This window comes from Hippichthys cyanospilos, chromosome 6, assembly GCF_059441005.1.
Source record: "Hippichthys cyanospilos isolate Australia breed blue-spotted pipefish chromosome 6, RoL_Hcya_1.0, whole genome shotgun sequence".
Classification (NCBI taxonomy): Eukaryota; Metazoa; Chordata; class Actinopteri; order Syngnathiformes; family Syngnathidae; genus Hippichthys; species Hippichthys cyanospilos.
In genome coordinates, this window is record NC_142374.1 from 22,244,103 (window position 1) to 22,271,926 (window position 27,824).

Below are 27,824 nucleotides of genomic sequence, written 5' to 3' on the forward strand. Positions count from 1 at the left end.
TTATTGTAATGCATGTACCAATACAAGGTGCCAATACCAGACTTATTTTTGGGTATCGGTACTCACTCGATACCAGTCTAGTCCGCCGTTTTATAACCAAGATCTAGAAATGAGCAATTAGAAGACAATAAAAAAATAAAAAAAAATAAAAAAAGACAATAATTTCTTGCAGTTTTAACAAAATTTATGGTATTGGGATACACAGTCTGTCTTTAAAATTATTTGTCCTTTTTCAATATGTTTATGGATCAAACATACGAGTGGTATTGTTACTTGATATCGGTTTTGTTGACTGCTCAAGAATTTCATTTTTCGTACTCGAAAAGAATTAGTTTGTTAGTATAGGAATAAATTTGATAATAAATGACCTCCACTGTTTTCGAAAAGCAGCATTGCAATTTTAATTTTGTGAAATTTGATTTTTACATGCAGTATTTAAAATGTTTATTACTGACTTTTGTTTGACATTTTGCTTATTAATTCAAATGTATTTGTATAGTATTATTATTATTATTAGATTTTATTATTTTATTATAGTATTATTTTATTATTTTATTATTTTATTATTATTAATAGCAGTAGTACAAGTACGGTTGTTGTATCTGTATCACAAAATTACCGAATTTACATTTAATAACAGTATATTTTTTAATTTCTAAACAATTAGAAAAAAAACATGCACCGATGGAAAAAACGCACGTTAAAAACGACGACGCGATTAACCATCACTGATATTTTCATCATTATACTAATTCTAAAATAACATGTTCTTTATGAAGTGCTTTTTTGATGATGAAGTCTTACTACCTTTGAGAAAAAAAGAAAAAGAAAAAAACAGCAGGCCTCCATTCCAGTCCATTCGATATCAACATGTGGATAATATTTGCGAGTCAAGGGTATACGCGCCGCAAATTTGGAAAAAATGTGAGAGGGGATTATAGTTATAATTCGATAAAATGGGTCACCCAGATGCTGGCCCCATATGCGTGGGGGATACGTGGAAGCTATATTATGTTTAGTGAAAACAGCGGTAATCTGCGGGGGCCGGATGAAGATCATAGAGACGGCTACAGATTAGAAGAAAAATGATTAGACAGGAGATTTAGCCAAGTTGGTCTCAAGTGTCTTAATGAAAAGAAAAAAAAAAAGCGTTTTAGGGCGCTTTCTTGTCTTTCCACCCGTGACTTGCACCATTATTGTGTGGGTGTTTGTCTACTGTGAGGACATGTTGGCTCGTCCCAAAATGAGCTGCTTCATTAGAGTGTGTGTGTGTTATTGGTTTTTACAACATAGCGGGGACCAAATTCCAGGTTTTACTGCCGCTTGTCCTTATGGGGATCATTGAAGTGGACCCGACAAGTCCAGGCCTCTTTTTGAAGGTCGAGAGTTATTTTTAGCTTGGAGGTTCAAACTGGATCTTGAGTGAGGGTTAGAGTTAGGCAATGTGTTGTGATGGTTAAGGTAAGGTTGCACGATTAATCGGAATTTAATTCCGATCACGATATTGGCAGCCACGATGAATTCAGATCATCCTCTGCGATATTAACATTTAAAAAGCTTGCTACTGTACAAGTCATATCAAGCACTTTGTCATCCTACCACCGGGGGCAATGTTTCCCACGTTTGCATGACAAAAGCCTCTGCTTTTCTGACACTGATATATTATTTACCAGTGTGAAATGGCGTTGAGTTTCTCACTTGATTGCAGCTGTCAATTGAGACCCATTTTTCACAAATCTGATTGCCAAAATATTTGAATACATTCGTTTTGAAATGACCGGATATAACATTTTGACTGCTAATGGATTAAAATGTGCTTACAAGTAAATAATGTGCTTGTTTTTTTCATTGTTTTGCAAGTAAGTTAACGTGTGCCAAGTTAATTGATTATTAATTAATTATTATTTACTTGATTTATTTACTTCGGTTTATTATTATTATTTGTAAGTATCGAGCCTTGAAGCCTGGTTTATAGACTGCTTGTTTAAAAAAAGGGGCAATAAATAGACATGCTTGACCAAACATGATGAAAAATTGTGATTTCAATCATAGTGATTATTATTTTGGCCATAATCGTGCAGCCCAGGGTTAAGGTTAGGATTAAGGGCTAAGAAATGCATGCTATCAATGGGAGGTCCCCGCTATGATAGAAAAGCCATTTGCGTAAGTATGTGTGTGTGTCTCCTGCCCATGGCGAGCTTTGCTTTACTTTGGCAGCTGCGCCCAAGGCCAAACATCCTCAAGGACCAATGCGCCCCCCCCCCCCCCCCCCCCCCTCCCACATACCCCCCCCCCCCCTTTCTGTGCCATCCAAAACAAGCAGCCTGTGATTCATGCAAGACAGCAGACCCTGAACTTTCTAAGTTTAGCCCCCGCCACCAATCATCACCACTTGGGCGCACCCCCCGCTTCTACACACACAGTAGATAAGCCATTTATCTTATCGTCGTTTTATTGCGACATCATAAGGGCAACAAAAAAAAAAAAAATACGACGTTGCAGAGTACGTTTAAAGATTATGTAAGAGTATTAGTAGTAAAGTGTTTTGAAAAAAGGTTTACACTAAATAAAGTCTTGAAAACTTTCAAATTTCAGAGGTGCTTGGATTTACTTGACAGGTTCTCTATCACCCCCATAAAAGGGCGAATTTTACAGATTGAATTTCTGCCAGCACATCTGGTGATTTCTCACATCATTCAAAATATTCCAAATTCACCAAATTTCAGTCTCTGAAGTGGAAATATGACGTGGTTTCTGTAGTTCTCTACATGAACAGAATTATTATACTCGGGCTGAATCTAAATTTTTAAAATGGCTTTTACTTTAAGGGGGAAAAAAAAGATCATTTTTTTCACGCATTTTTGTTTTTTTTACGGCTTGAGCTAAGAACCGGATCTTATTTTCTTCATGTTTTGCATTTTCTGCAACATTAATGTGACACAATGTCCAGTTTTTGAAAAAAACATGGAAATGAATAACATCAGACTTATTGATTAATAAAAAAATAATCGGATTAATTGCTAAAATACTCACTAGATGCAGGCCTACTATCACTAATTAAGACACATAAAGAGTAAAAAATAAAAACCCAAATTCTAAAACGTTTTTCAGTGCTTAATATGCTTGCTTAATATGTTATATAATGTTGAATGTTACATAATAATATCATGCTTAATAATTTCAGCAAAGGTATTTTTTTGTTTTTGTAACTTTTTATTTAGTTTTCTCTTTTCCTAAAAGTGAATATTGACCCCCAAAAACGATATTTATCATCTTCCTTGACTATTAATAGTCAATATTGGTAGATACACCTTTTTACATTATCCACAAATGTCATGCTTTTTCAAATGTATTTTTATTTTACTTCTGTGGATCAGAAAATAATCTGTATGAGTGTTCGAGTTGTTTTATTTGACTATTCCGAGCTAAAAATAAATGAGTAAGCGGGATAAAAGGTCCTCAAATGGCACTGGCCAAAAGTTTACAGAACACGGCGTTCACTCGTGTCCTCTGGCTGGCCCCCGCAACTCGGGAGGTGGTACATAAACTGAGTATGCGTGTGTGTGCGCATGTGGGCGCAGTAGCTACGTGTGTATTTATACTTTGTATTCCCAGTTTGCTGGCAAAAAAAAAAAAGGGGATGATGCAAGTTCTTTGAAGAGTTTCCAAACCAGAAACCTCCACGTCCTCCACCTGTTGCAAGATCTCGATTTATTGCATCATTAAACAGCTTTAATGCCGCCTCACCTCATAGGCCTTAACAAGTCATTTTTACCAGCGTGCAACACTGCCATGGCCCACCCCTATAAATTATGTTGGCCAGCACGTTGTCCAGTATGGATTGTAATGCAATAAATGAGCAATAAATGTACATTATTTGGCTCCCAAAGGACTGTATATTCTTTATTTTGTGTTCCTATGATTACAGAACTGTTTTTTTTTTTTATCAGTATAACGCGTTTAAAAAAAAAATGTTTTATTGTGAAAAGCAAACCGGATATTATTGCATTTCCTGTTAAGCGTGGCTAGTAAGTTTTCTAAGGCAAGTTCATATTGTAAATGTTTTGTGTAATATTTCGTCATTTGAAATGAATGGGATTTGCTAATTGTATTTTGTACCAGAATGATTTTGTACAAGTGTTCACTCATAATCAGTATAATAGAAGTTGCGATTAATATTGAGTTCGCGATTAGTATTTAAGCTAGCAATCAGTGTGTTTGCTTATGAACGTTAGCATGTTAGCTTAGTCTGCTGTTTGTCATTCAAAGTGGGACACAGCATTTAGTTGTATTTTATTTCACGAAAGAAATTCAAGAGTTTTATAGTTTTTAAACATAAAAGTGTTGTGTATGTTTATAGGTATTTTCTAAATTTATGGCTAAACTAGTAACAATATCTCCTCATAACCCTACAGTGAATAATTAATTTTTACACGCAAAAACTGTTTCTCCGCTTCTCTTATTAAAGTACAAATTGTGTACATATCATTTTTAAGGATTTTCAAGTCATTGATTTAAAAATAGTCATCTTGCAATTCTTGTTTTGGTCCTAAATGTGGAGATGGGATTCAAAAAAAAAATTTGGGGGTATGTTTCAGGGTCTCAGACCAGCCAAAATTTGAAGTTGTTCTGGAAGCAATTTAAAAAAAAAAAAAAAAAAAAAAACTAATACAGAAACATTACTTGATTGATTTTGGTGTGCTTGATAAATGAAAAAATATATTGAAAATAAAATAGCAATTTCATACTTTTTTCTGTATGTGGCCCTCTGTACTGTTATTAGTTTGTGCACATTAGCTCATTAGTAGCCTAAAAAAACACACACAACAAACCAAAGACTATCAATAGGCTTTTCTTTAAGACTTTCTGACAGTTTTCTAATGGCATTTGATACAAATATACAAAAAAAAGCATGAGTGTTAGGCCTGAGTCATGGGAGTCTGATCATCAGTAATGAGAGGATATTTTATGCCCTCGTGTAACATATGCTGTCACTCACCACCACTAGAGAGCTTTTACTGCCATCTTGTGGCTGCATGTAGGTACTGCACGCCACACATGTTTTTAGATGATACTACAATTTCTTTTTACTCACCATCCAGAAGAGGGACCCGGAAGCAAAGTCTGCGTATTGCTCGATTGTGGACAGGACACTGAAGATGAGACATACCAGGACCATGAGGAAGCTATGAGGACAAAGACACAAGGAGGAAAGAGTAACAGTAAGTCAGATGTCAGAATTTTCCTTTTTGGTTGGTATGGCCTGAGAGTAACAAGTGGTGATCGTGGCCACCTTGTAGCTCCGCCCCTGGCAAACTTGGCACACAGGACAACGCAGTTAATTTACTTGCTGAGTGCAAACCAATGAAAAAAAAAAAAGACTACTTGGAACCAAGCACATTGTGCACTATAAGCAAATTTTAATCAATTAGCAGTCAAAATGTCATTATGGGGCATTTTAAACCGAATTTATTCCCAATTTTTTGCAAATCGGATTTTTCAAAATGGGTCTCAATTGACAGCACTGCAATCAGGTGAGAAACTCAACGCCATTTCACACTGGTAAATAATACATAAGGGTGAGAAAAGCAGAGGCTTTTGTCTTGCAAGCATGTGGGAAACATTGCCCCCTGGCGGTAGGATGAGAAAATGCTTGATTTGACATGTACGGTAGCAGGATTTTGAAATGTTAATATCGCCGAGGATCATCTTAATTAAGCCAGTATCGTGATTGTGATTCAAATTCGATTAATTATGCAGCCCTACTTGATTCCCACCCCAAATTTCTGACTCATTCATGTTTTATTTTATTTTTTTTTTGGGGGGGGGGGTCCTCGCAGCTTTGCCAGGTCTCTTTCCAAACCCTGGCGGGATTAAGAGCAGAATCAGTTGTGTGTTTTAACGATCCCAGAAATAATCCTTTGGACACATCTTTGCGGTGCTTTGACATGACATGGCAGTGATGTTTGCATGCGGTATCATCGGGATTGGGCTCACTTTAACACACACAAAAAAAAACACACTCACATATACAAATAGCAAAGGGTGTGTTGGGTTTCTGTGTGCTACAAGATGGATTACAGGCCATATGCTGAAAAAGGGGTTATGTAAGTGTCTTGTTTATTTTCATTCATGTCGCACATGAAGTAAACACAAATCCAGCAAGGTCGCTGTCGTTGAACTCGGTCGTCCCCGACTAGCAGGATGTGGATCTGGTTTTTAATTGGGAGAGTCCACAAAAAAGTTTTATTTGGTAAAATTGAGGTGTAAGAACTACTTCCTGCGTCATGATGAGTTGTTTTTTTTTTTTTCTCATTTGTGGTGACTTTTTGTAATGACTGTTTTGAATTGATCATTTTTTAGCTCGATTTTGGGGCGTCCCAATTCGATATCGATATTGAAAATCAATCTGTTTCATGCGTTGGAAGGATGCCATTACGTTTGCTGTCTTGTTGAGACAAAATGGACACAAATGAATAGCTTGGGTCTCTATTGTCTTTATTTCAATAGTATTACTTAGTTCTCAAGTACTGATTCCAAATATCGGTATTGGACCAATATTTCAAAGTATCGGTACTCACCATAGGACCCGATACTAGTATTGGCGGCTCTCTTGGAGCAGTTTTAAAAATTGCCATCAATTTCATGACATAAGGAAAATGCTGTACCAGCCTATTCATTTGAGTCTACTGTGGTGTCCATTTTGTCTCAGGAAGACAGCAATGAATACAAGTACATTAAGGACATTAATTTACAGGTACTTAAGTATCAAATCGATACTTAAGTATCTGGGACTGAATGTCTGGACTCTTAAAAAAAAAAAGTGAAAATACGTACCTGGTATTGAATGAGATTTAATAGTACAACATCACTAACAACCATAAAACATTAACATTATTATTAATCATAAAACATTTCAAGTTTTTTCATTTATGTAGTTTACACCACCAAAAAAATAATCTTGGGGCTGGATTAAAGCCCTGAACTGACCCGGAACCCGAATGTTTTACAATGCTGATTTACAATAGACCAAAACAAATGTCCACTACAATGGACAAAGGAATTGGCTTGGTCTCTGGAGGATATTGGAATAGATAGGACTTTCCTCCATCTTTTTTGAGGGGGTGGGGGTACCCGTTCTGCTATCAGTCTGAAGAAACCACCATTGACCATTCCTACTACAAAAATAATTAAAAGTATGTATCAGTCTTGCAGATATCATATTGGATCGATATTGGTATCTGACAACTCTCCAGGCTGCAATATCAGTATTGAATCAGTAGACGAACCATTTTTGGGGGGACATATTCTATTCTTAATATTCATAATAAAGCTACGAGTTCCAAGAATTGGAATCTCATTCATATTTACATGATCATAACAGCTATTAAAATCATCCTGAATGGCCTTGATATCATTTCCCTCAAAGTCCTGAAAGAGTTCCAACGGTCGTCATCGGCAGTGTGAAAAGTGTCGAGCGAGGTGATGGAAGGTAAAGACTCCCGACTTAAAAGACACATTGGGCAGATGGGCCTGTGATTTTACGGGCCGGGGATTACTTGACCCCTCGCGCGCGCAGATGTCACGCTCCCCCCGCCCCCCGCGCACACACCAGCCCGTCTAACGGAAATCCCAAACTCATGGCGGGATGATAAAGTTGAAGACTCTCAATGGACCCGCCTCTCGGGGTCTCTGCTCGAAAAGGGACGAGGGCACAGGTGAGGGCTTAAAAAGTCCTCCGTCCCACGGTTCCGCTCGAGGACACGCCGCTCGCTACCGTGTCCTCGACATATGGCGCTGCAGCTAAACACGTGTGCGCGCAACCTAAAAATAACACTTTGTCCGCCGTATACGTCAGTAATACTGGGCAAAAAGTAGGGAATTTACAGTACATATTTTCAGACCAATATCAGTATGCTCAACTCTTGAGTAGTTGTCGATACCGAGTACCGATACCACTGACACTTTTCAAACGTGATGACTTGAAAATTTCCTCTTCAAAACTATAATGATAGCCCTATAGTATATATATTCAAATATAGCATTTTCCCTTCAAATTTGATTAAATTAATGGCAGTTTTCTTTTCTTCAAATTTGTCATCTCTACTCACTCGCTATGGGCGTAGCCAGAAAGTCTTCTAAGGGTGCGTGTGTGCCACATCACCTCGAAAATAATTGTAATTTATTTTATGACTTTAAATGTAAATAAGCAGTTAATACCATTACCATTTTTCAGACTATAAGACGCAACTTTTTACTCATGATTTGAGCCCCGAGGCTTATAGTCCAGTGCGGCTTTCCTGCAGATGTTTTTTATTTTTAATTCTTTTTTTTTTTTTGCAAGTAACCACAAAAGCTAATGTATCTGTTCAAGGTTTTCATTTAAAGGGACAGTCTGTAAGATTTAGAGCGTTTTTAATTATGGACAGCAGGAGGTGCTGCAGATGCTGCATTTACTAGTCAGTAGGTATAACAAAAATGGCCGCCTCCGGAGAAGCGCCACCCCCCCATGTAATATCATGTAAATAGATCGACAATTATATTTAAAACACACTTTTGGTCATTAACAACACATTCATTTGCAAGTTTTTGAAATTTACAATCATTTCATTTATTCATTTTGAATGAAAAACGGTCTCAATCTTACACACTGTCCCTTTAAGGAAAAACTGAAATGGAACTGATTAACTGATACAAATTGAAATAAAACACTAGCCTTTTTTTTTTTTTTTTTTACAAACATGGTTTCACTGAGTGAGTCGACATTTGTCAAAGCTTACAGCAGCGGGAGCAAGGACAAAATATTTTTGCCGCCGACAGACGTGCGGGACAGGACGGGGTCACTCCAAAACTGTTAGGCAACCTCGCTCGGCAGATCGGGGGCCAAAAACCTGCGGGATCTGATTAAAACAAAACAGCTGGGGCTTTAGTGAGAATTACCGACAATATTCAAAATCCCAGCATGTCGCTTCCCAAAAAAAAAGTGTTATTATTTTATATGCAAATATGATGACCGCATTGAGAGAAATATAATAATTTTTCTAAGAAGTATTAATATTATTGACACGCCCATTAATTGTGGACCTTTTTTTTTGTCTGCTTCTAGCTATGCCTAGACAGTATTATGGATTTAGACTTCTCTTTAAGCTTGTTTGGATCTCATTAATATTCAGAAAACAACGTACTATTACAGTTGAGTGCTTTCGATCCACGTGCGACTTCAAAATATGTTCGTAACGATGGCCAAGCTTGAGAACCGTCGCGGAACAGTGATGTCATTTTATAGTGGGCAGCAATTGAAAAAATGGCCGCCGCCTCTGAGCCGGTTGGATATTCATATTCCCCAAATGCAATATGACATATCTGGATATGTGGAAGTGCAAAAAAAAATATTTTTGACTCGACCTCCCCTTAAATGAACTATTGCAAGGATTCTCAAAGTGAGATTTTTGCAGGTATTAGCAGATCTAATTTAGGTACATTTTAATGCTATGATGAAGCAGTACGTTTGTCTTCTTTTCAAATTAAGAGCAAATTAATTTGAACATGAAGCAACTTATTTCTAAGTTGTGTTTTAAAGATTCCTTAGCAAAAAGCTTTATGCCTTTGCTTCAGGGGCGGAGTCACAGGGTGAACAGAAGTGACCAAGGGAATCCCTTCTTACTATGTGGACCCTCGATTTTTTTAAATCTGGGACTTTCTGCCATTTTCACACACATAGTATTCGCAGACCCTTGATATACTGCTACAAATGCTTTGTGCTGGTTAGGGGCCAGCAACATTTTTCACAGGGGGGTACATCATTGAAAAAAGGTTGCGAAACACTTGCTTCGTAAAAAAACAACAACAAAAAAAACAGCAACAACAAAAAACGTGAGGCTGGTCTAGGGTAGAGCTAAACAAGCACAAATGAGTACCCAAATTGCCCCGGCCATGACAGTTAAGCTAGCACATCAGAGACAGAGCAGTCCTCCCTGACCCCCCCCCCCGGCTCCATCCCTTCCGTGGGAGGAGCTTAAGGATGGATTAGCGCACATCAGCCCGCAGCCAGAAGCAGATATTTCATCCTGGCTTAGCCGTCATCTCGCCCGCCTAATAGTTGGGAAATGAATGGAAATCGTCTTACTGGTCCACGCGGAAAAACGGAGCGAGGTTCATGTCGGCTAAAGTGTGGGGGGCTAATAACTGAACCCTGGTGCGCACCCAAAAAGATAACTAACGCTTACAAGTGAAAACGCAGTGAGAATAGCTTATATCTAAATTCGGGTTTTGGTTTGATACTAAAAATTGGAGATCAATGCTTTTTTTTTTTTTTAGGGCCGCTAATGATACGGATTATCGATAGTGGAGAGAAATACAAGTTTTGATTTAATTCTTTGTATCGATTTGTCTTAAAACATTGTGTTTATGCAGCAACGTTAAATTAGAACGTTTGTTTTTTTTAATCCCTGACATCTGTTTTAAAATTCTAACAAAAATGTCTCTTTAGTTTTCTACAATATTTTCCCCCACAAATTAAAAAAAATAACTAAAATGTTAAACTTTCACCTACAGTATCTTTGCTTTGATTTCAGACAAAAACTAAAAAAAAGCTGTCGCAAATTCCGAGGGTCTTGAATTTATTTTTTAACAAAAAAGCCCATTACTATACTATACTATACTATACTATACTATACTATACTATACTATACTATACTATACTATACTATACTATACTATACTATACTACACTCGCCAAAAGCTACAAATCGGTGCCAATAATTGGCCCAGCCATTAATCAATCTATCTCTAAAAAAATTGACAGTTTTTTACCTTTAGTTAACTAAAACATATTGCAAAAGTGCAATTAGCATTAGTCAATGTTGCAACAAATTATCAGATTTTTCAATTTTCAGTGTGATTGTAATATGGATAATAACTGTGTTTCCTTGGGGGGGGGGTTTTGTGCAGTCCTGTAAAAAATGACAATAACAAAATAAAAGTGACGCTTAATCCTTCAATCTTTATAAGACAGTCAGGGTCTTTTTGATTTATTTATTTCAAAAATTTCACGGAAAATGATGGCAAATTTGATTTGAACATCTTTCAATGCGACGTTCATTTATTTTACGTTAAACATTCAACTGAAAGAAGTACCGATATCAAGTCTTGCTATCGCGACGATACCTGTCCTTATTTCAAGATATCGCTACTCGCAATAGGAGCCCGTACTTGAATTTGCCGCCGTCTTGGAACATCTCCACAAACAAGAAGTTACAAATTAGAAGAACATAATACCTTTAAAATAATCAGTATGGAATTTTGTATATCCTAATCACTAATGGTATCACTACTTGGTATCGGACACTAGTCAAGAGATAAGCGCTCACACGGTAATCAGCCTTGGAAAAAAAATGGCATCAAACATCCCTACATTCACTACGAGGCTTTTTGGGGGGCATGTCGTCAAATTGCTTCAACAATTGAAGCTAAGTGCTCGTCTGTCAAAGCGAGAAGGCGAGAATGAGTCGGAGCCGTTCCAATATTCCCCCTGTCAACAGTTCACGGAAACGCGGGGCCGCCTTTCCTTTCCATTGTGTGTTTAATAGGCTCTGCATTACTGATGAACGGCCCCCCTAGCAATAATTGAGGCTCAAATGTTTTGCCTGAACAAAGGAGCGAGAACCCGAAACCGCGCGCGTTTGAAATTGATGGGCCCCTTCTGAGCGGACGGCTGTCAGCGTGGGGGGGGGGGGGGGGGGGGGGGGGGGGGGGGTGTATTCAATGGTGCCACACGCGTCACTCGTGACGGCCTTTAAATAAGCCCGCTTTCGTAAAGGTGCCCGCCCGAGTCGTCGCTCCGCGAGAACGTTTCAAGTGTCCCTCCTACTTCGCGGTTTCAGTACTTTGCGGGATTTTCCAGGAAAAAATAAATACATTTAAAACTAAAAAATCATTTAAAAAATGCGCAAAAATGGAAGAAAATTTGAAAAAAGTACATCATGCAGTACTCTATTCATTAAATAACTAAGTAATATTAGATAATGACTATGTTAAGAATTCTTCAAGCGTTAGAGTTCGTGACGTTTGTTATCTTATTTTGAAATGCATGCTTTTAATTTGTCGGGTAACATTGCATTTCTGTTTCCTGTTTTACGTTCTCTGTGCGTCATTCGGCTCATTGCGGTGACGTATGAATGACAACGTAAGCTCATATTTGTAGTTTATTATCATTTTTGTTGATAACGCACGCTACTGCCTATGTTTAGTAAGCGATGAGTGTTTATTCTGTTTATGTCTTCGTTTGTGTAGAGGTTGCACTTTATAGTTAGTAGTTGTTAGTTTTTGCTAACCCGCTAATGTCGGCTAAAAGTACAGTAAATTCATAGATTAAGTGTTTATATGTTAGTTGACTGACTTTAAGATTATTGTTGATTTATTATTCAACAGATACTACATAATACACCATACATGAGCCAAAATAAATATGAAATTCAACGTGATGACTTGCGTACTCTCTCACCCGAGTCTTGGTGCAGATAACCAGTCCTGAGAACAAATTCTCAACAAACTAAGTCATATTAGTTATTTAATGAATATACAATAATGTTAATAAGGGTAATGTAATGTTAAATAATAGGAGAAAGGAAATAAAATACGCAAAAAATACACACACAAAAAAAAAGATTGTTTATGGTTACTGCGGCTATATTGGGTGCGTGCATAGAAATCTAGGGACTGATACCCTACTTTGCGGATTTCAACCCCCCATTAACAGCGAAGTATGGGGGATCGCTGTATAAAGATTCCAAGGTGAATCGCGAATTGTCACGTTAATATTAAGCGGGCATACATCGTGTGGGAGGTTTTAGGAGATTGCGTGCAGACGGCAAAGGCCAGAGATCACATTTGGACACTCTCCTAGAGTCTTTTACATAACCAGGATGGAACAAACTGTGTAGTTATGATTCCTAAATGCCCTCTGACTGAAAGCATAATCCCACCCTAGAACTCACTCAGACGCTTCATCTACGGCTCGGCTTCCTTATTTCGGCCATAATAAACGCATCTGCCGTGCTCATCTTTTGATAATTACAAAGCCGAGTTCTACAACCGTGACGTCATCAAACATGTAGCCCTCGCACCTGTGAGAACGCAGACGTCCAGATGTTGTCTGCAATATTTGCGTCGTGTATTTATAACACGGCAGATTACAGACATCAGCCTCCGGGTTTTACCCTCCTCCTATGTACGTATGTGGAACTAAAGCCATATATTGGATATCTGCTTATGAGAGATTACTGTCTCTGTGGGTCAATTCCATTTCTTGGTAGCAAGTTATGAGATCTGTATTGAGTTGCTCTTACATATTCATCGCTGCATACCGTGAAAATGATTATGTACCTCGGTCCACGTTCGGGTTCGCGTTGGGTGCAGTGAGGAACCGATGAAAAAAGAAGCGGGAACCGATTTATCCACATTTAAAATTAGACAAAATAAATTCTACTATGCATGCTACTAGCAAGCTTGCTAGCCAGAGGCTGTTAGCACGCATGCACATAGCGTAACGATAGTAATATTTGATCGTATTCTCCACGTGAATACAATTTTTAGACCAAAACATGCGCAGGCACTACCGGAAAGGGTGAGTATACCTAAACTTAACAATTATGACCCATTACAAAAAAAAACAATAGCTAGCTAGCACTTTGCTAATTGGTCCAATAGCCAGCGGCTATTAGAACGGACATATTAACGAACGTTAACTAAACTATTTCGTAAATATTTGCTAATGTTATTCATACACTAATCCAGTGCTTCTCAAATAGTGGGGCGGGCCCCCCTGGGGGGATTAGGGTTAGGGTTTTTTCCGTTTTAGACTAAGCTATAGCCCGTATAAACGCGATAAAAATAATTAACAGTTGTTGAAAGTTGATTTATTTTGCGTTTTTCTGTTGTTCATGTTAAAAAGGATACATGTGTAGGTATACTTAAACAATTTTCATCAATAATAATCTTATTTATATTCAGTGCATCGACTGGGGGGGCGCGAAAAGTTTTCTTTTTTCTAGGGGGGGCCTGGCAAAATATAGTTGAGAAACACTGCACTAATCTAACTTTTACAGCAAAACATGCTCTCATATTACCAGAAAAGTGACAATTTTGACAATGTTGACCTACTGCCAAAAGAAGCATGTCACTAGCTAGCTAGCACTAACATAGCGTCTGCTAATCGGAGGCTATCGGCACAGGGAATACGATTTTCCGCTTTGTTAAATGTTAAATCAAATTCTGCTTTTACTTCATATTCAACTTTTCGAGAATAAAAGTACCCTGGTATTGCCAGAAAGTGCAAGTAGACATAACAAAATTAACACGTTTGCAGGTTGTAAAGGTTTTTGTTTCAATAGACCAACTAAAAAAAATGTCTCTATTTTGCTGAATAGTTGGCAACAGCCATTCCTCTGTTTTTTTTTTTTTATTCCTAGAGAAGGTCACATCAAAGCGGCGACCGGTCAGTGGGCCTATTCCCAGTTGAGTGTACATGTGGAGCAACAGCAGCGCTAATCCAGCCACATCCTGTTAAAGTGAGACAACAGCAGCCAGGTCAGCATCGTGCTCCGCGCAAACCCCGCACTGGCCGAGATAAAAGCATTATTACCCCACCCAGTCAACAATGCGAAAAACCAAAACATTTGCCTTATTCATTTATTTTTAATAACACAGCGGGCCCCCGTGTTACGACATTAATCCGATTGGGTTCGTAAGGCGAATTCGTCGTATGACGGGCAATCCAAAGCTATGTTAAATAGCGAATGCGTTTAGAACCCCAGGTAAAAACATCAAAATTGTACATACGTATTAAAAATTGGTACCAAAATAGAATAGTAAGTGCTACGTATATATAATATACATGTATACAATCAGAAAACATCATTAATATAACATATAGAAAGGGTTGTTTTTACTTTTGAGTGCCGCTTGTTATGCCCATATTCCCATATAAGGGTTATCTCCAGCTTTGTTTCCATATAAATCATCTTTTTACTTCTTTCTTTAACATCACTAGCAATCTTGGGACCCATGGCTAACAGGGACGGCAACTGAAAATAAGTGTAATTACCTAAAAACCCCTGCAGATGGAGACGAAACAATACAATTACAGCCCCTAGGGTCATGACAGTTGTTTTGGTCAAATAACGGGGAAAATGTCTTAAAGAGAGGATGAAAAAACTCAGTATTCCACATCGCAACATGAAAATAACGTAAATCAGGGACGTTGTAACACGGGGGTCCACTGTACCAATAAAGGAAAGCTTCTAGGAGACATTTTATGCCATCTCTGTTTTAAGTACAGGTCAGCATGTTCCCAATGTAGGTCGTCTTAGCACGCGCACACACACACACACGGAAGCGCCTCCATGTTTCATGCATGAGGCTACTTATTTGTTGACAGCGGGCCGGAGCAGAACAAGACGTGCGGCAGACGTTCGCGTCTGGCCAGAGCTACTGGATACGGTGGACCAGATCACACTGACCTGCTTCTGCTTGGCTCTTTAAGCAAGCATATACAAAACACACACACTCTCGACTTCTGTTTCGAGGGCCAGAACCTAATACTGTACAAGATGTAATTAACGAGAAGAGGCGGTGCAGATATCAAACAGCGAACAAGCATGTGTTGGGTCCACCTGCAGAGTCTATTGAGATCCAATGGGATTTTAACTCCCAATATTAAGCAATTTGATTTGATTTTAGAACAGGGGCGAGTATCCCTATAAAACGTGCTACATTGACTCAAAAATTTAAAATTGAAACTTGTTTTACTGTTTCACAGAGTGAGCTTGTTACATCACACTCTGACATCATTAACTGTCAATGATGAGCAATAGTTACACGATGTCATCTGCAATCGCAAAATGAAAACGCTCGTTTGTATTAGCAAAATAAAGATGTAAAATATTCTGCAAATAATTCACTAAAACACAATTCACCAATAAGGAGATTCGTGTTCCAGTCAATTTGCTCTTCATTTGAAAATAAAACTGTACTTTTCCCTCCCTTCATTTGATGAGATTTACTGATACCTCCAGAAACCCTAATAAAATCACAAGTACCCCCAAAGTGCCTTCACGTACTTGCAGCGGTACTTACACGAGGAAGTGGTAGAGGAAACATTTGAGTCCAGCGGGTCTCTCGAGGAAGTTGTAAACATCGCCTTGCATGCTGGTCTTGACGTACGGCCGCTGGAACTCCTTCTGGTGGCGATGCAGCCAGCTGGAACGCGGCAGAGGCGCCGAGGCGACGGGGAGCTGGCCTTGCGCGATCTGCAAGGCCGGGTCCTTGGCGGGCGGACGGCGGGGGACGCCTGATCCATTATTCACCGCCGCGGGGTCCAGTTCCAGTGAAACAGGAGAGTAGCGGCCCGCGCCGGGCGCGGGGGCCTCGCCGGGATTGTCGGCGTCCGTCTCCTGGTCCAGGCTGAGGCTGAGGCTGGTGCCGGCGTAGCCGTTGGGGCCGTAGCGGGCAAAGGGGCCCCCCAGCCGGCTGCCGTAGTCCCGTTGGAGGCGGCACGTCATGTGGAAGGAGCGCGTCCGCCTCTCGCCCATGTTGCCGGCCAGCTTCCGAGACGGAGCCGATGGAGACTCCACGAGAGGCAGGGAGCACTTGGAGGAGCTCGCGGAGGACATCTAGGCTAGCTTCCTGTTGCCGATGAGCGCTCGGTGTGCGGGGCAGTATGTGCGTCCATACCTGGACGGGAGCAGGTGATGTGAGATGCCAGGATAATGTGACGGGGAACAAGCTCTGAGGGGGACGCCGCTTGGACACCTGAACCATGGAAAACGCACGATTATAAAACCCAAACACTATGGTAGCAATTTGAAAGGGTGTCATCTGTCCTCAGTTATGGACGAAGACATGACAAAGACCACAAGGACCGCTGTCATCCTGCGGATGGAGTTTCTACCACAGACAAGTGTGTCACACTGATGGGTCACTTTCCATTTCCATGATCAACAATATCATGGTTGAAAGATAGGCAAAAAAAAAGTCTACGCACCCCGGTTCAAATGTCAGCTTGTTGTGTATCCTGGTTACTCATTTGTGTCCACAATTGTGGACATTTGTTTTTGTGCTCTATCTTTTAACTCATTGGAGATGCTTTAAAAAGTCCTAGTGTCCTCAGTAGAGGACATCCTTGGCTTTCTGATGATGTCTCATGTTTGGGTGGCATTTCACTTTGCTTCCTTGGTGAGACAAATTGATCCAACAGTGGACACAAATGAATAGGCCGGGTCTGATCAGGACATTACAAAACTGGACCGTGGTTGACTCATTCATTGCCACACTAGTTGAAAGAGTTTTGAACTATATCTGGCTCACTAAAAATTGAGCTGATAGCCGTCAGTGGTAGTGAAGGGGTTAATAATCAACTTTTTCCATCACTATTCTGAATTAGAACTTGTGAAAATGTATTCCACATATATTGGGGGTAGCAAAAATAAAGGAAATAATGGGGTTGTGCAAGTGTGTACATCCTCTTAAACCATCAGCAATGGAAGAACAGTTTGAGTTGAAACAAAATTCCTATTATGGGTTTTCTGTTTTATTGTTGTTGTTGACAAAACAACATTTTTTCTTATTGTCTTGAAGAAAATTACCATTTGTTTGTGTGTTGCTTTGGGCTAAACAACACAAAAATTTGGGTCATATTAACCCAAATATTGTGCTCTTTTACTCTGGTAAAAGATAAAGTAATTTTAACAAGAAAAAGTATAGATTCTAACATGTAAACTCAAAATACTTTGAGTACTCAAATACTCAAAAATGATGTTTTATCTTGATTTTGTCTTAAAAGCCCAAGAACTCAAAACAAAATCTTTTATTTACGTAGTCTCATCATACACGCAGATCGAAAAAAACCAGCCCATTTAACAAGTAGGGATTAGAAAGTAGCGTCTATGTTCCCATGGAATAAAAAAAATTGAAACAAATATTTGAAGAATAAATACATAAATAAATAGATCAAATCTAATGTTTGTGTTTTAGTTGAAATGACTTACCTTCAAATGTGCAGATGGCGCCAGCAGCTGATAGTATCGTGAATATATTCTCAATCGTGCAACAAGTTCGGCTTGCAAATGCAAATTCAATAAGTAGGTAAATAAAAATATGACTAAGCCGAGTTATAAGTGGAATAAAAGAAATATTCAATGCCCGCGCTAAACACTGAGACGAACGCAAACGCGTCAAGTCAACATACGATTGCGCGACTCGTTTGAAGTGCATCTCTGGCAAGGAGTGCTTGGGACATTATGTTGCGTTCAAGGCTACACGATTGTTTTGATTTCTACATAAACTCCGCACGTTCACTTTTTTGTAACACAAGAAACATGGAGCATGAATTATGACTTTTGCCCAATTGTATTTGTATCAAATGTGACTTGTTAACGGGGCAAGGTCGATTACATTAGAGAATCAGAAGTGGGTTTTTAAGCGAGAGCAACCACTGGTGTCGCCAGTTTACGAGGGTACATGAACATCTCACGCTTGAGCCAAAACGGCAGCAGCTGGTTGCGATTCACTCCAAAAACAATAAACGCAAGATTTTGTTATTGTATTTGACATAAAAATGATAAATGTAAATAACTCACATTGTTATTGACAATATTAAAGGACTGGGCTCTGCACAAAACAACATTAATAACAAAGCATTATTGAATAATCATTCTACGTTTGGGCGAACGGGAAGTTTGTCGTGTGTCGGGATCCGTACTGACTGGAAAAAAACATGGCTTCTCCCACAAGCAAGACATTCCTGCTGTTCTTGAATCGATTAAACGTCGGCGTTGGGCTGCCGAATTTGTCAAGCAGGCTGACATACGCGACGGCATTGCCTCTGAACTCAGCTGCAAATAAAAGTAAAGTTTGCGCACGCATGTTCTGTTCTCGCTGAATCTGAGCTATTGCGTCTTTGCGAGGTCACTGCGAAGAATATGCTTCTACTTCCTTTTATTCGGGCGACTTTGTTTTTCGATTTGACTATAAAACCTATAAATAAAAGCGGAAGAGCACTTATTTTTAACAACGTGTCTCGATCATCTTTTGGGGTTGTCAGACGCATTACTCGGCACGCATTGATGACGCAATAAACGAGACGCGGTGTTTTCGTGCGCTACTTTTAAGTGCGCTCAGTAAAACTGAGTATTTTTTTCTTTTTACTTAACTAAATAATCTCACTGCGTGTTTTTTTTTAATTCAATTTCTTCATTGTCATTCATTTCAGCTCTTCCTGAGAGAGGCAATAGAGGAACTCTCACCAAAAGGCCCAGAAGAGATGTAAGTTTGATATTTGATTGGTTGATGTTCATAAAACCCACGTGAGCTGAAGTTGTTATGAACATGTTCTGTTTATGTTTTCAGGCAGGACCACCACGGACGGAAAAGATGGCGGAGGACCAGGATTGGACGGCTGTGTACCCGGCGGCGGCCCCCTTCCGAGCCGGCGCCGTACCCCTGCCTGTGAGGATGGGCTACCCTGTGAAAGGGGGGGTCCCTCCTGAGAAGAAAGGCAACCTGGAGCTAATCAAGGTTAGATAAATTGATTGGTTATCTTTATGATCGATGCTCACCTGTTAACATCCAATGGCAGATTCCCAATTTTCTCCACTTGACGCCGGCAGCCATCAAGAAACACTGTGAAGCTCTCAAACGTACGTTTTTTTCTTTTCTTACTAAAATAAATAAATACGTCTGACTTATTTCGTCCTTTTTTCGTTAGCATTCTGCACTGAGTGGCCGTCCGCTTTGGACTCGGACGCCATGTGCGAGCGCCACTTCCCCATCCAGGTGGAAAGCAGCGACTACGTGTCGGCGGGCCTCTCCGTACGAAACCCCGCAGCTCGTGTCGTTCATCTCAGAGTGAGTTGGAATCACTTTTTTTTTTATCCTCTAGATGGCAGTCTTGGTTTTTTGAAAATGCAGCGGAAATTGGGTACACCTTCAATGCATTCGCTTTCAAACCGAGAGCACCATCTAGAGGAGTATGAAAAATATTACAAGTGGTTAACGAGGCTTCGTTTTCCCAGACTTACCATCAGAATATACATGAATAAGATCCAAATGAGTGTCACAAATCCAACGATATGTTTATTGATGGGCTTGTCGTCAGAAAAGACGTGGAAATTAATCATAAAACTAAAAAAACAGCTGTGGGTTTGTCTTGGTAACATATGGGAAATAGTATAACTGGTTTTATATTTTTCTTTGTATTAGTCGGAATTATATGTTCTGATTATTATTTACTAGATATTTTAAAATATATTGTTTCTACATTTTAACCATGATTAGATTTTACAACTTTTATATGTAGTCAGCTTGTATGCTTTATAACTTATAAAACATTCTAATTCACTACATTGGTCCGATGGTCAATATTTGCCGATTATTTCAACGTTGTTCTCTAATTAATGACAACGTTTGTATGCAATTACCACTGGTGTTATTATTTATTATGCATAAATCCAAAACATATCCTACCCTTTTGCTGTATTTTGACCATTTTTGGCCCATTTTCTTCCACATCATTCTTGCAGTATTTTACCCACGGGATGGGACACTCCTGGTAGTGTGATGAAGAAGTGGTCATGCCATGTTGAACTTTGACAAAATGTCACCATCTGGGTGAAATTTCAGCTCCCTAGTGTCTTCTTTCAATGCTTTCCCTTAAGCTGTTTTTTTGTCAGTTTTTTTTTCTCCTTTTGAATCCTTGGCTGTTTGCAGCAACACTTTGACTTTTTGATTCTATCAGGAAATAAGGAATTATAGTACCAATAATTCGCATGGATTAGTCGAAAAGATAATAATAATCTTAACAGTTTGATGAGGAACAAATTAAATCGCTCATTAAAGAAAAAAAGTCACAAACAAAATCTAGCGCGTTACGTACATGTCTTGCATTGTTGCCTGCAATAATGCGCATTATTATTAAGAGGGTCGGATCTGTTGTGCTGCATTTGGGTCACGCCCGGGTCACAGCGCAATACGTGAACAGTATAAGAATTTAATCAAAAACACAGATGAAGATCATGCTTATCTCCAGCTGTGACCCGTCATGCAGAACGTTCGGAAACAGTCAAAGTCGTTGGCCCCGCTAGACAACGATTGCGTCACAAATCTTTCCCTGTTAAAATGAATGTTCTGTTTGTGCACTCCGTGGCCACCAGAGGGCAGTCTAATTCATATTACAGACACTACGCGTCCATTTCCTGCATCGGGTTCCTTAAAAAGTCTACACTTATTTTACCATTTCAACAGTAAAAAAAAATGTTGTCATTAATTATTTAGAGCACTAAAATATTTTTAAAACATTACAAAACACATGTTCCCATTTGCTTTTGACTGAAAATGCTGTGATGTGCGCAAGTCTTCCGGGATGACCAATCAGGGCGCACCTGTGTTCTAATTTTGGTCACGTGACGTTTGCAAGTTGCGCGACATATGATCATTCCTTATATAAAATAATAACTTATTGCTGAAAAAGTGTGAAAGTATAGGCTGCCTTTAATAGGTATTAAATAAAAATGTGGCTGTCTTAAAAGTCTTTCAAAAGTCATGTTGAAGAATTAATCTTTTGTGATTGTAAATAGTCAAAAACCTAACAAAAAATGTGTTTTATATATAATATATATATATATATATATATATATATATATATATATATATATATATGTGTGTGTGTGTGTGTTAAATATATGTTCATACCATTTTTTTCTCCGCTACCAGTACTCAACTCTTGAGTAGTCACCGATACCAGGTACCGATACCACTAGCACTTTTAATTACTTCCCACCCCAAAATAAAAAAAGATGAAATTGCAGATGATTAAAAAAAAAAAAAGTAAGATGTAACGTTTTTATTTTTGAAACGTAATATTTTTAAGTCTCTCACTGCCTGAAAAAGAGGAAAACAACAGTTAATTTCATCAAATACATTGCAATTTTCTATTCTTCTGTCATTTGTCGTTTGTTATCGTAAATCTGCTCCAAAAAAGTAGCCGATACTAATAGCGGGAGGTGACCATGTGTCGGCCCAATTCCAATACTTGGTACTGGCACTCCCTCAGCTCTTTAAAGAAGAAAAATGACATAACTGTTATTATCCAAAGAGTTTGTTTTTGTGCCGTATGCAGGTGAAGCTGTCCAGTTTGAACCTGGACGACCACGCCAGGAAAAAAATGCTCAAACTGGTCGGGGAGAGATACTGCAAAAAGACGGACGTCCTCACCATCACCACTGACAGGTGATCGCTCACGCGCAGCTTTTTTTTTTTTTTGACGTCTCGTAATCCCGTGACGAAAATCTCTTGCCTTTGCGTCCCTCAGCTGTCCATTGAGACAACAGAATTACGACTATGCTATGTACCTGCTGACCGTCCTTTACCACGAGTCCTGGGTGAGTGCAAAAGCGTCCAACCTTTGAGAAGGAAGACAATGTCTTCAAAAGAAGCCTCATGAAGAACTTTTGATATTTTTTTGGTCCTCTAGATGTCACTCTTGCTTTAAAGATGTAGTAGGATTAAAATCCACTCCCGTTGCAACAGCGCCATCTAGAGGAGGGAAGAAAAATCACAAGTGCTTCACGAGGCCTCGTTTTCCCATCGCGAGGAAGACTGACTCAGTCATTTATTGCATCCTGTTTTTTTTGCTCTCGGCAGAAGTAAAAACAAGTCCGCTGACCTTTAGCGCAAACAATGGCCGGCACAGTCCCGGTGCAAGCGCCGGGGTGGGTTTTTTTTTGGAACACTAGCCCACAAAGAGCGGGCTTGTTGGCCGCCACAGCCCAGGTGACTGTATACCCCAATCAATCCAGCGGACAGTTTTTTCCCGTAGGAGGCAACACTTCTTAGGAACGAAAGACTCAAGTCTCAAACGTGAGATTTTCACAGGTTTCACAGCTTTTTGACGCTGTGACAGGAATAGTTTTTCTTTTCAAATTAAGAGCAAATGAATTGGAACTTGAAACAGCTTATTGCAGAATTCTTAGTGGCTTTTTCGTAAAGGTTTTGCACACGTGCGCATTGTTTTTAGTGATGCAATTTTCCAACAATAAAACACACCTAAAGTCACCACTACGAATGTAGTTCCAAAATAGCTACTCCTAATAATTTTGTTTTTCAGAAAATCGAGGCATGGGAAGCCGAAAAGACGAGAGCAGACGCGGAGGAGTATTTGTGGGAGGACAGCCCGTCCCAGAAGAACATCTTGGACACGCTTTTAGGCCAGGCGCGCGGCAGCGAAGAAGAACGCCAGCGTCTGCTGGGTACGAGCGAAGTGCAAGACTACAAGGACTCGGTCAGCAGACTGAAGAACCAAGGCGATAGCGAGAGCGCCTTGCTGCAGTACAAAGAAGCCGTCAAGAAAGTGCTGAAGATCTGACGCCTCGTCTAGTACTATTTTATTGCAATCTGATGTGTTTGTGTGCTTATTTGTCCTTACAAAATAAAAACACAATTTGGAATAAATGTCTTGGATGTGTGAGTAAACATGGCAAAATCTACTTAAGAACCAAAACCTTAACCTCAGTCTTGTTTTTGAAAGTGAAGCCTCATGAAGCACTTGTGATTTTTTTTACACCTCTAGATGGTGCTCATGGTTCAAAGATGAAGGCTAATGCAATGTAAATATCAATTTTCTTGAAAGTGCTTCACGAGGCTTCACCGTCCCATAACTAGTTTTCGCCCTCGGCGACCAGATGGTACTTGATCAGACGCATGGTCCCGCTTGTCGCGGACGTTCGGTAGTTATCCATCCTCCTCCTCTTCGTCTTCCAGCTTGCAAGCAACCAGACGAAACAGCCGAGCAAAACCGCCAAACAGGCGACAAGCACCGCCGGCAGGCCTTGATACCGGTTTTCCAAATCCGCCAAAGTGACCTCTCCGCCGGGAGTAGAACCTCGCTCTTTAGCTGACGTCTGGGTGCTCGGGTCGTCTGGGCTTTTCTGGGTGATTGGACTTTTTGTGTCAGTCTCTCGTAACGCCGGTTGAGTCTTTGCTTCATTGGCGTCTGGCACTTGAAAAGTCGTCTGGGTACTTGGATTTTTGGTGGCTTTATCGTTAAATGACATTTGGGGGCTCGGGACATTGGTCCCCTGTTTTTTAACCACCATTTGGGTGCTTGGATTGTTGCGGCCTGTCTCTTTAAACGGTTGGGTTCTAGGATCGTTGGTGCCTCGGTCTTTAACGGATGTTTGGGTGCTTGGATCGTTGTTGTTTTGCTCTTTAAATGACGATAGGGTGCTTAGATCATCAGGTTCTGGTTCTTGAAAAGAACTCTGGGTGCTCTGCTTGTTGGTGGCGCAACCTTTAACGGACGATAGGGTGCTTAGTTCACCAGGTTCTGGTTCTTGAAAAGAACTCAGGGTGCTCTGCTTGTTGGTGCCGTGACCTTTAACAGACGATAGGGTGCTTAGTTCACCGGGTTCTGGTTCTTGAAAAGAACTCTGGGTGCTCTGCTTGTTGGTGCCGTGACCTTTAACAGACAATAGGGTGCTTAGTTCATCAGGTTCTGGTTCTTGAAAAGAACTCTGGGTGCTCTGCTTGTTGGTGCCGTGATCTTTAACGGACGGCAGGGTGCTTAGTTCACCGGGTTCTGGTTCTTGAAAAGAACTCTGGGTGCTCTGCTTGTTGGTGCCACGACCTTTAACAGAGGATTGGTCATTCAGATCCTTGGTGTCTAGCTCTTGAAACCACGACTGGGTTCTAGGATCGTTGGTGTCTTGGTCTTTAAGAAACCTTTGAATGGTTGGATTGTTGGTTTCTGGTTCGGTCACAGATGATTGGATGCTAGGATTGTTGGTTGCTATCTCTTTAACCAATGACTGCATGGTAGGATTGGTGGTGCCCATCTCATTATGTGATGATCGGGTGCTTGGTTCATCAGGGTCTGGTACTTGAATGTAATTCTGTGTGCTCGGGTCCTTGATAGCTCGATCTTTAATAGATGATTGGGTACTCAAATCCGTGATTCCTGTCTCTTGAAACTGGGTGCTAGAATGATCGGCGTCTCTGTCTTTCAGAAACTTTTGAGTGGTTGGATTGTTGATGTGTTGCTCTTGAACCAAAGACTGGGTGGTTGGATCTTTGGTGTCCAGTTCTTTAAACGTCCGGAAGCTTGATTCATTGGCGTCTGGTCCTTGAAATGACCTTTTGGTGTTTGGATCCTTGGTGTCCTGCGCATTCACAGACCACTGGCTGCGCTGGTTGTTGGTGGCCATCTCTTTAACCAAAAACTGGGTGGTAGGACCATTAGTGTCTTCATCTTTAAGGGATTTTTGGGTCCTTAAACCAGTGGTGTCTTGTTGATTTAAAGATGACTGGGTGCTTGGTTTATCCATATCTGGTACTTGAGAACCCTGGGTAATCAGCTTGTTGGGGTCTCGGCCTTTAACAGATGATCGGGTACTCAGATCTTTGATGCCTATCTCTTGAAACCGCGGCTGGATGCTAGGATCATTCGTGTCTTGGTCTTTGAGCAACTTCTGGGTGGTTGGATTGTTGTTGTGATACTTTTTAAAGGACGACCGGGTGCTCGGATCTTTAGTGCCTGACTCTTTAAACGATTGGGAGCTTGACTCGTCAGTGGTTGGCATTTGAAATGACTTTTTGGTACCCAGATCTTTGGTGCGTCGACTTTCAACTATTTGGGTTGTTGCGTCGTCGGTTCCTCGGGTTTTAAAGGATGACCGGGTGCTTAGATCGTTGGCTTTATGGTCTTTAACCGACTTTTGGGTGCCTGAATCATTGTTGTCTCGACCCTGGACAGATGATAGTGTGATCTGATCGTGGATGTCTGTCTGTTTAAACGATGATTGGTTCCTTGGATCTTTGGGTTCCTGGTCTTCAACCAAATTTCGGGTGGTTGAATCATTGCTGCCTCTCTCTCTAATCCAGGTTTTGATGAACAGATTTTTACTGTCTCGCTCTTTAACAGATGACAATGTGCTCCAATCATTGGCGTCTTGCTTTTCAATCCACTTTTGGGTACCGGGGTTCTTCACGTACTGTTCTTTATCCAACATTTGTCCACTGACGTTGACACCAGCCGTGGACATGGATGAGGTCAGATGTCGGGTGGTTGTACTATTTGTGGAGAGCAAATTTGGAGTCGTGCGGGCAAGGGCAGGACCCAAAGTGGTTAATGGAGTAAGGATTCTTGTCCGGAATGTGGTGATGGACCACAGAGAAGGTTTTGGGGTGACTGTTGAGGGTCTTCTGGTGGTCTTGGAGGTGGCTGGTTTGATTGTGGCAACAGGTGGCGGCGGCTGGAAGAAATGTCTCTTGTCCAAGGGAAGCAGCTCAGACGCGTTGACGCGAGCCACGCGGACGCTGGACAGGAGGTGTTTGCCAAAAACCAAGAGGTCTGGATCCACACCTGAACGAGTCGTTCAAATACTTTACGGACTTTTCACTGAATTATTTAATGGTACTTTCCAGTCCTGTATGCTTGACCAAAAATCTAGATATTGGACTAGTGGTTTACTATTCCCGACTACTGCATATTGCTCAATTAAAACCAAAATTCATCCCCAAATTCAATCTCCAGTTTTTGTATTTCACTACACATGTAAAAATGTACTGTATCCATTTTTTTCTATATCATTCCAGAAAGCATGTACTGTATCAAAAACTGCACACAAAAATTTGGTATTATGTTGTCACCGAATAAAAAGAATGTGCCCTCAAATTTTGTGCTTTTTCTTCTGCATCTTTAAACTTATATGCACTCTGCTTATAAAAATATATATGTATATTTCACATTTTTGTATGTCACTGCAGTTTAGTAAAACATTGTGTAAAAAATATAAAGATTATTTTTTTTAATTTATCTGTCAATTATGCTAATTACTGTCAAATTTGCAGCTTCCATATTTTACTAGTAATTACACACACACACACACACACACACACGTGTGTGTATGTATGTATGTTTGTGTATATGTGTGTATATATATATATATATATATATATATATATATATATATATATATATATATATATATATATATACTGTATATATACTGTATATATATGTATATATATAATATATATATACACACACATACAAATATATATATTATATATATATATACACACACAAACAAAAGAATCAAATACTAGATATTATTTACATTTATTTATATAAACGTTACTTTCCTTTGTGACCGTTTGCCAGGTGAATTCGTTTAAAAATATAATTTTCATCTTGAAAGAAAAATATCCTTACCCTTGGTGACATTATAGAGGACAGCGTCGTTACTATGTCTGATGATGCAGCTCTCCAAAGTCGGACAGTGCAGGTGGCAACAGTTGTCTTGCGTGGCGCCATAGTAAAAGACCGCCACATTACAGGACGCTCAAGGAAAGGCAGTCTTGGTCACCAAGCATGAAAAAATGTACTTGAACGCAACGCGGCTTATTTGCGACTCAACTCACCATTTCCCATCAGGCAGCAGCCGCGTCCGCATCTCAGCGCGCTTTCCTCGCGGTAATTCCTCATCAGCCGCGCCCCTCGCCTCTCGGACGCCTCCGTGTCCACCAGGATTCCCGGGAAGCTCCGAATCCAGCAGTTTTTGTAGTAGGAATTTGGAGAACAGCGAGACTCGGCCCGCCACGCGGCAAGCAAAAGAGTAAAAAAGCCGCTTGCGACGTTCATGGTGCCCCCCGCGCAATAGGAAATCAGAATAGCGAGGGGATGCTTTTACGCACGCCTCTTCAGGTGGGTTTTTGATACGCACCTGGAGGAGGGGACCCTGCCGAGGGCCTCCATCGTTGACTTTTGTCTTTTT

At 40.1% G+C, this 27,824-nt stretch overlaps 3 protein-coding genes across 4 annotated transcripts in view; 1 reads left to right on the forward strand and 2 right to left on the reverse strand.

Moving 5' to 3' along the window:
* Positions 1–18,255, reverse strand: part of kcnq1.2 (potassium voltage-gated channel, KQT-like subfamily, member 1.2) — a 136,922-nt gene extending 118,667 nt beyond the window's left edge. Inside the window, exons 1-3 of the mRNA XM_088416554.1 lie at positions 18,045–18,255; positions 16,135–16,809; positions 5,096–5,186 (exon numbers count right to left, since the gene is read on the reverse strand). Coding sequence (XP_088272680.1) covers positions 5,096–5,186; positions 16,135–16,670 — 627 coding nt within the window. The 5' untranslated portion in view covers positions 16,671–16,809; positions 18,045–18,255. The remainder of the gene's footprint in view (positions 1–5,095; positions 5,187–16,134; positions 16,810–18,044) is intronic.
* mrps35 (mitochondrial ribosomal protein S35) lies at positions 5,082–23,502 on the forward strand. Of its 2 annotated transcripts, none has more exons than XM_088416552.1 (8): positions 5,082–5,222; positions 19,268–19,320; positions 19,405–19,572; positions 19,634–19,694; positions 19,763–19,902; positions 22,172–22,281; positions 22,364–22,433; positions 23,159–23,502. In XM_088416552.1, exons 1-8 carry the CDS (start codon positions 5,189–5,191, stop codon positions 23,414–23,416), a joined length of 894 nt encoding a protein of 297 aa, XP_088272678.1. In that variant the 5' UTR covers positions 5,082–5,188; the 3' UTR covers positions 23,417–23,502. The 2 variants fall into 2 exon arrangements, with proteins under 2 accessions (XP_088272678.1, XP_088272679.1); XM_088416553.1 differs by lacking the exon at positions 5,082–5,222 and adding an exon at positions 18,305–18,902.
* On the reverse strand, positions 23,389–27,691 carry mansc4 (MANSC domain containing 4). Its single transcript, XM_088416683.1, has 3 exons — positions 27,472–27,691; positions 27,263–27,391; positions 23,389–26,410 (listed from the first exon to the last, which is right to left on the reverse strand). The coding sequence occupies exons 1-3, from the start codon at positions 27,689–27,691 to the stop codon at positions 23,709–23,711; spliced, it is 3,051 nt and encodes a 1,016-aa protein (XP_088272809.1). The 3' UTR covers positions 23,389–23,708.
* Positions 27,692–27,824: the final 133 nt, after the last annotated feature.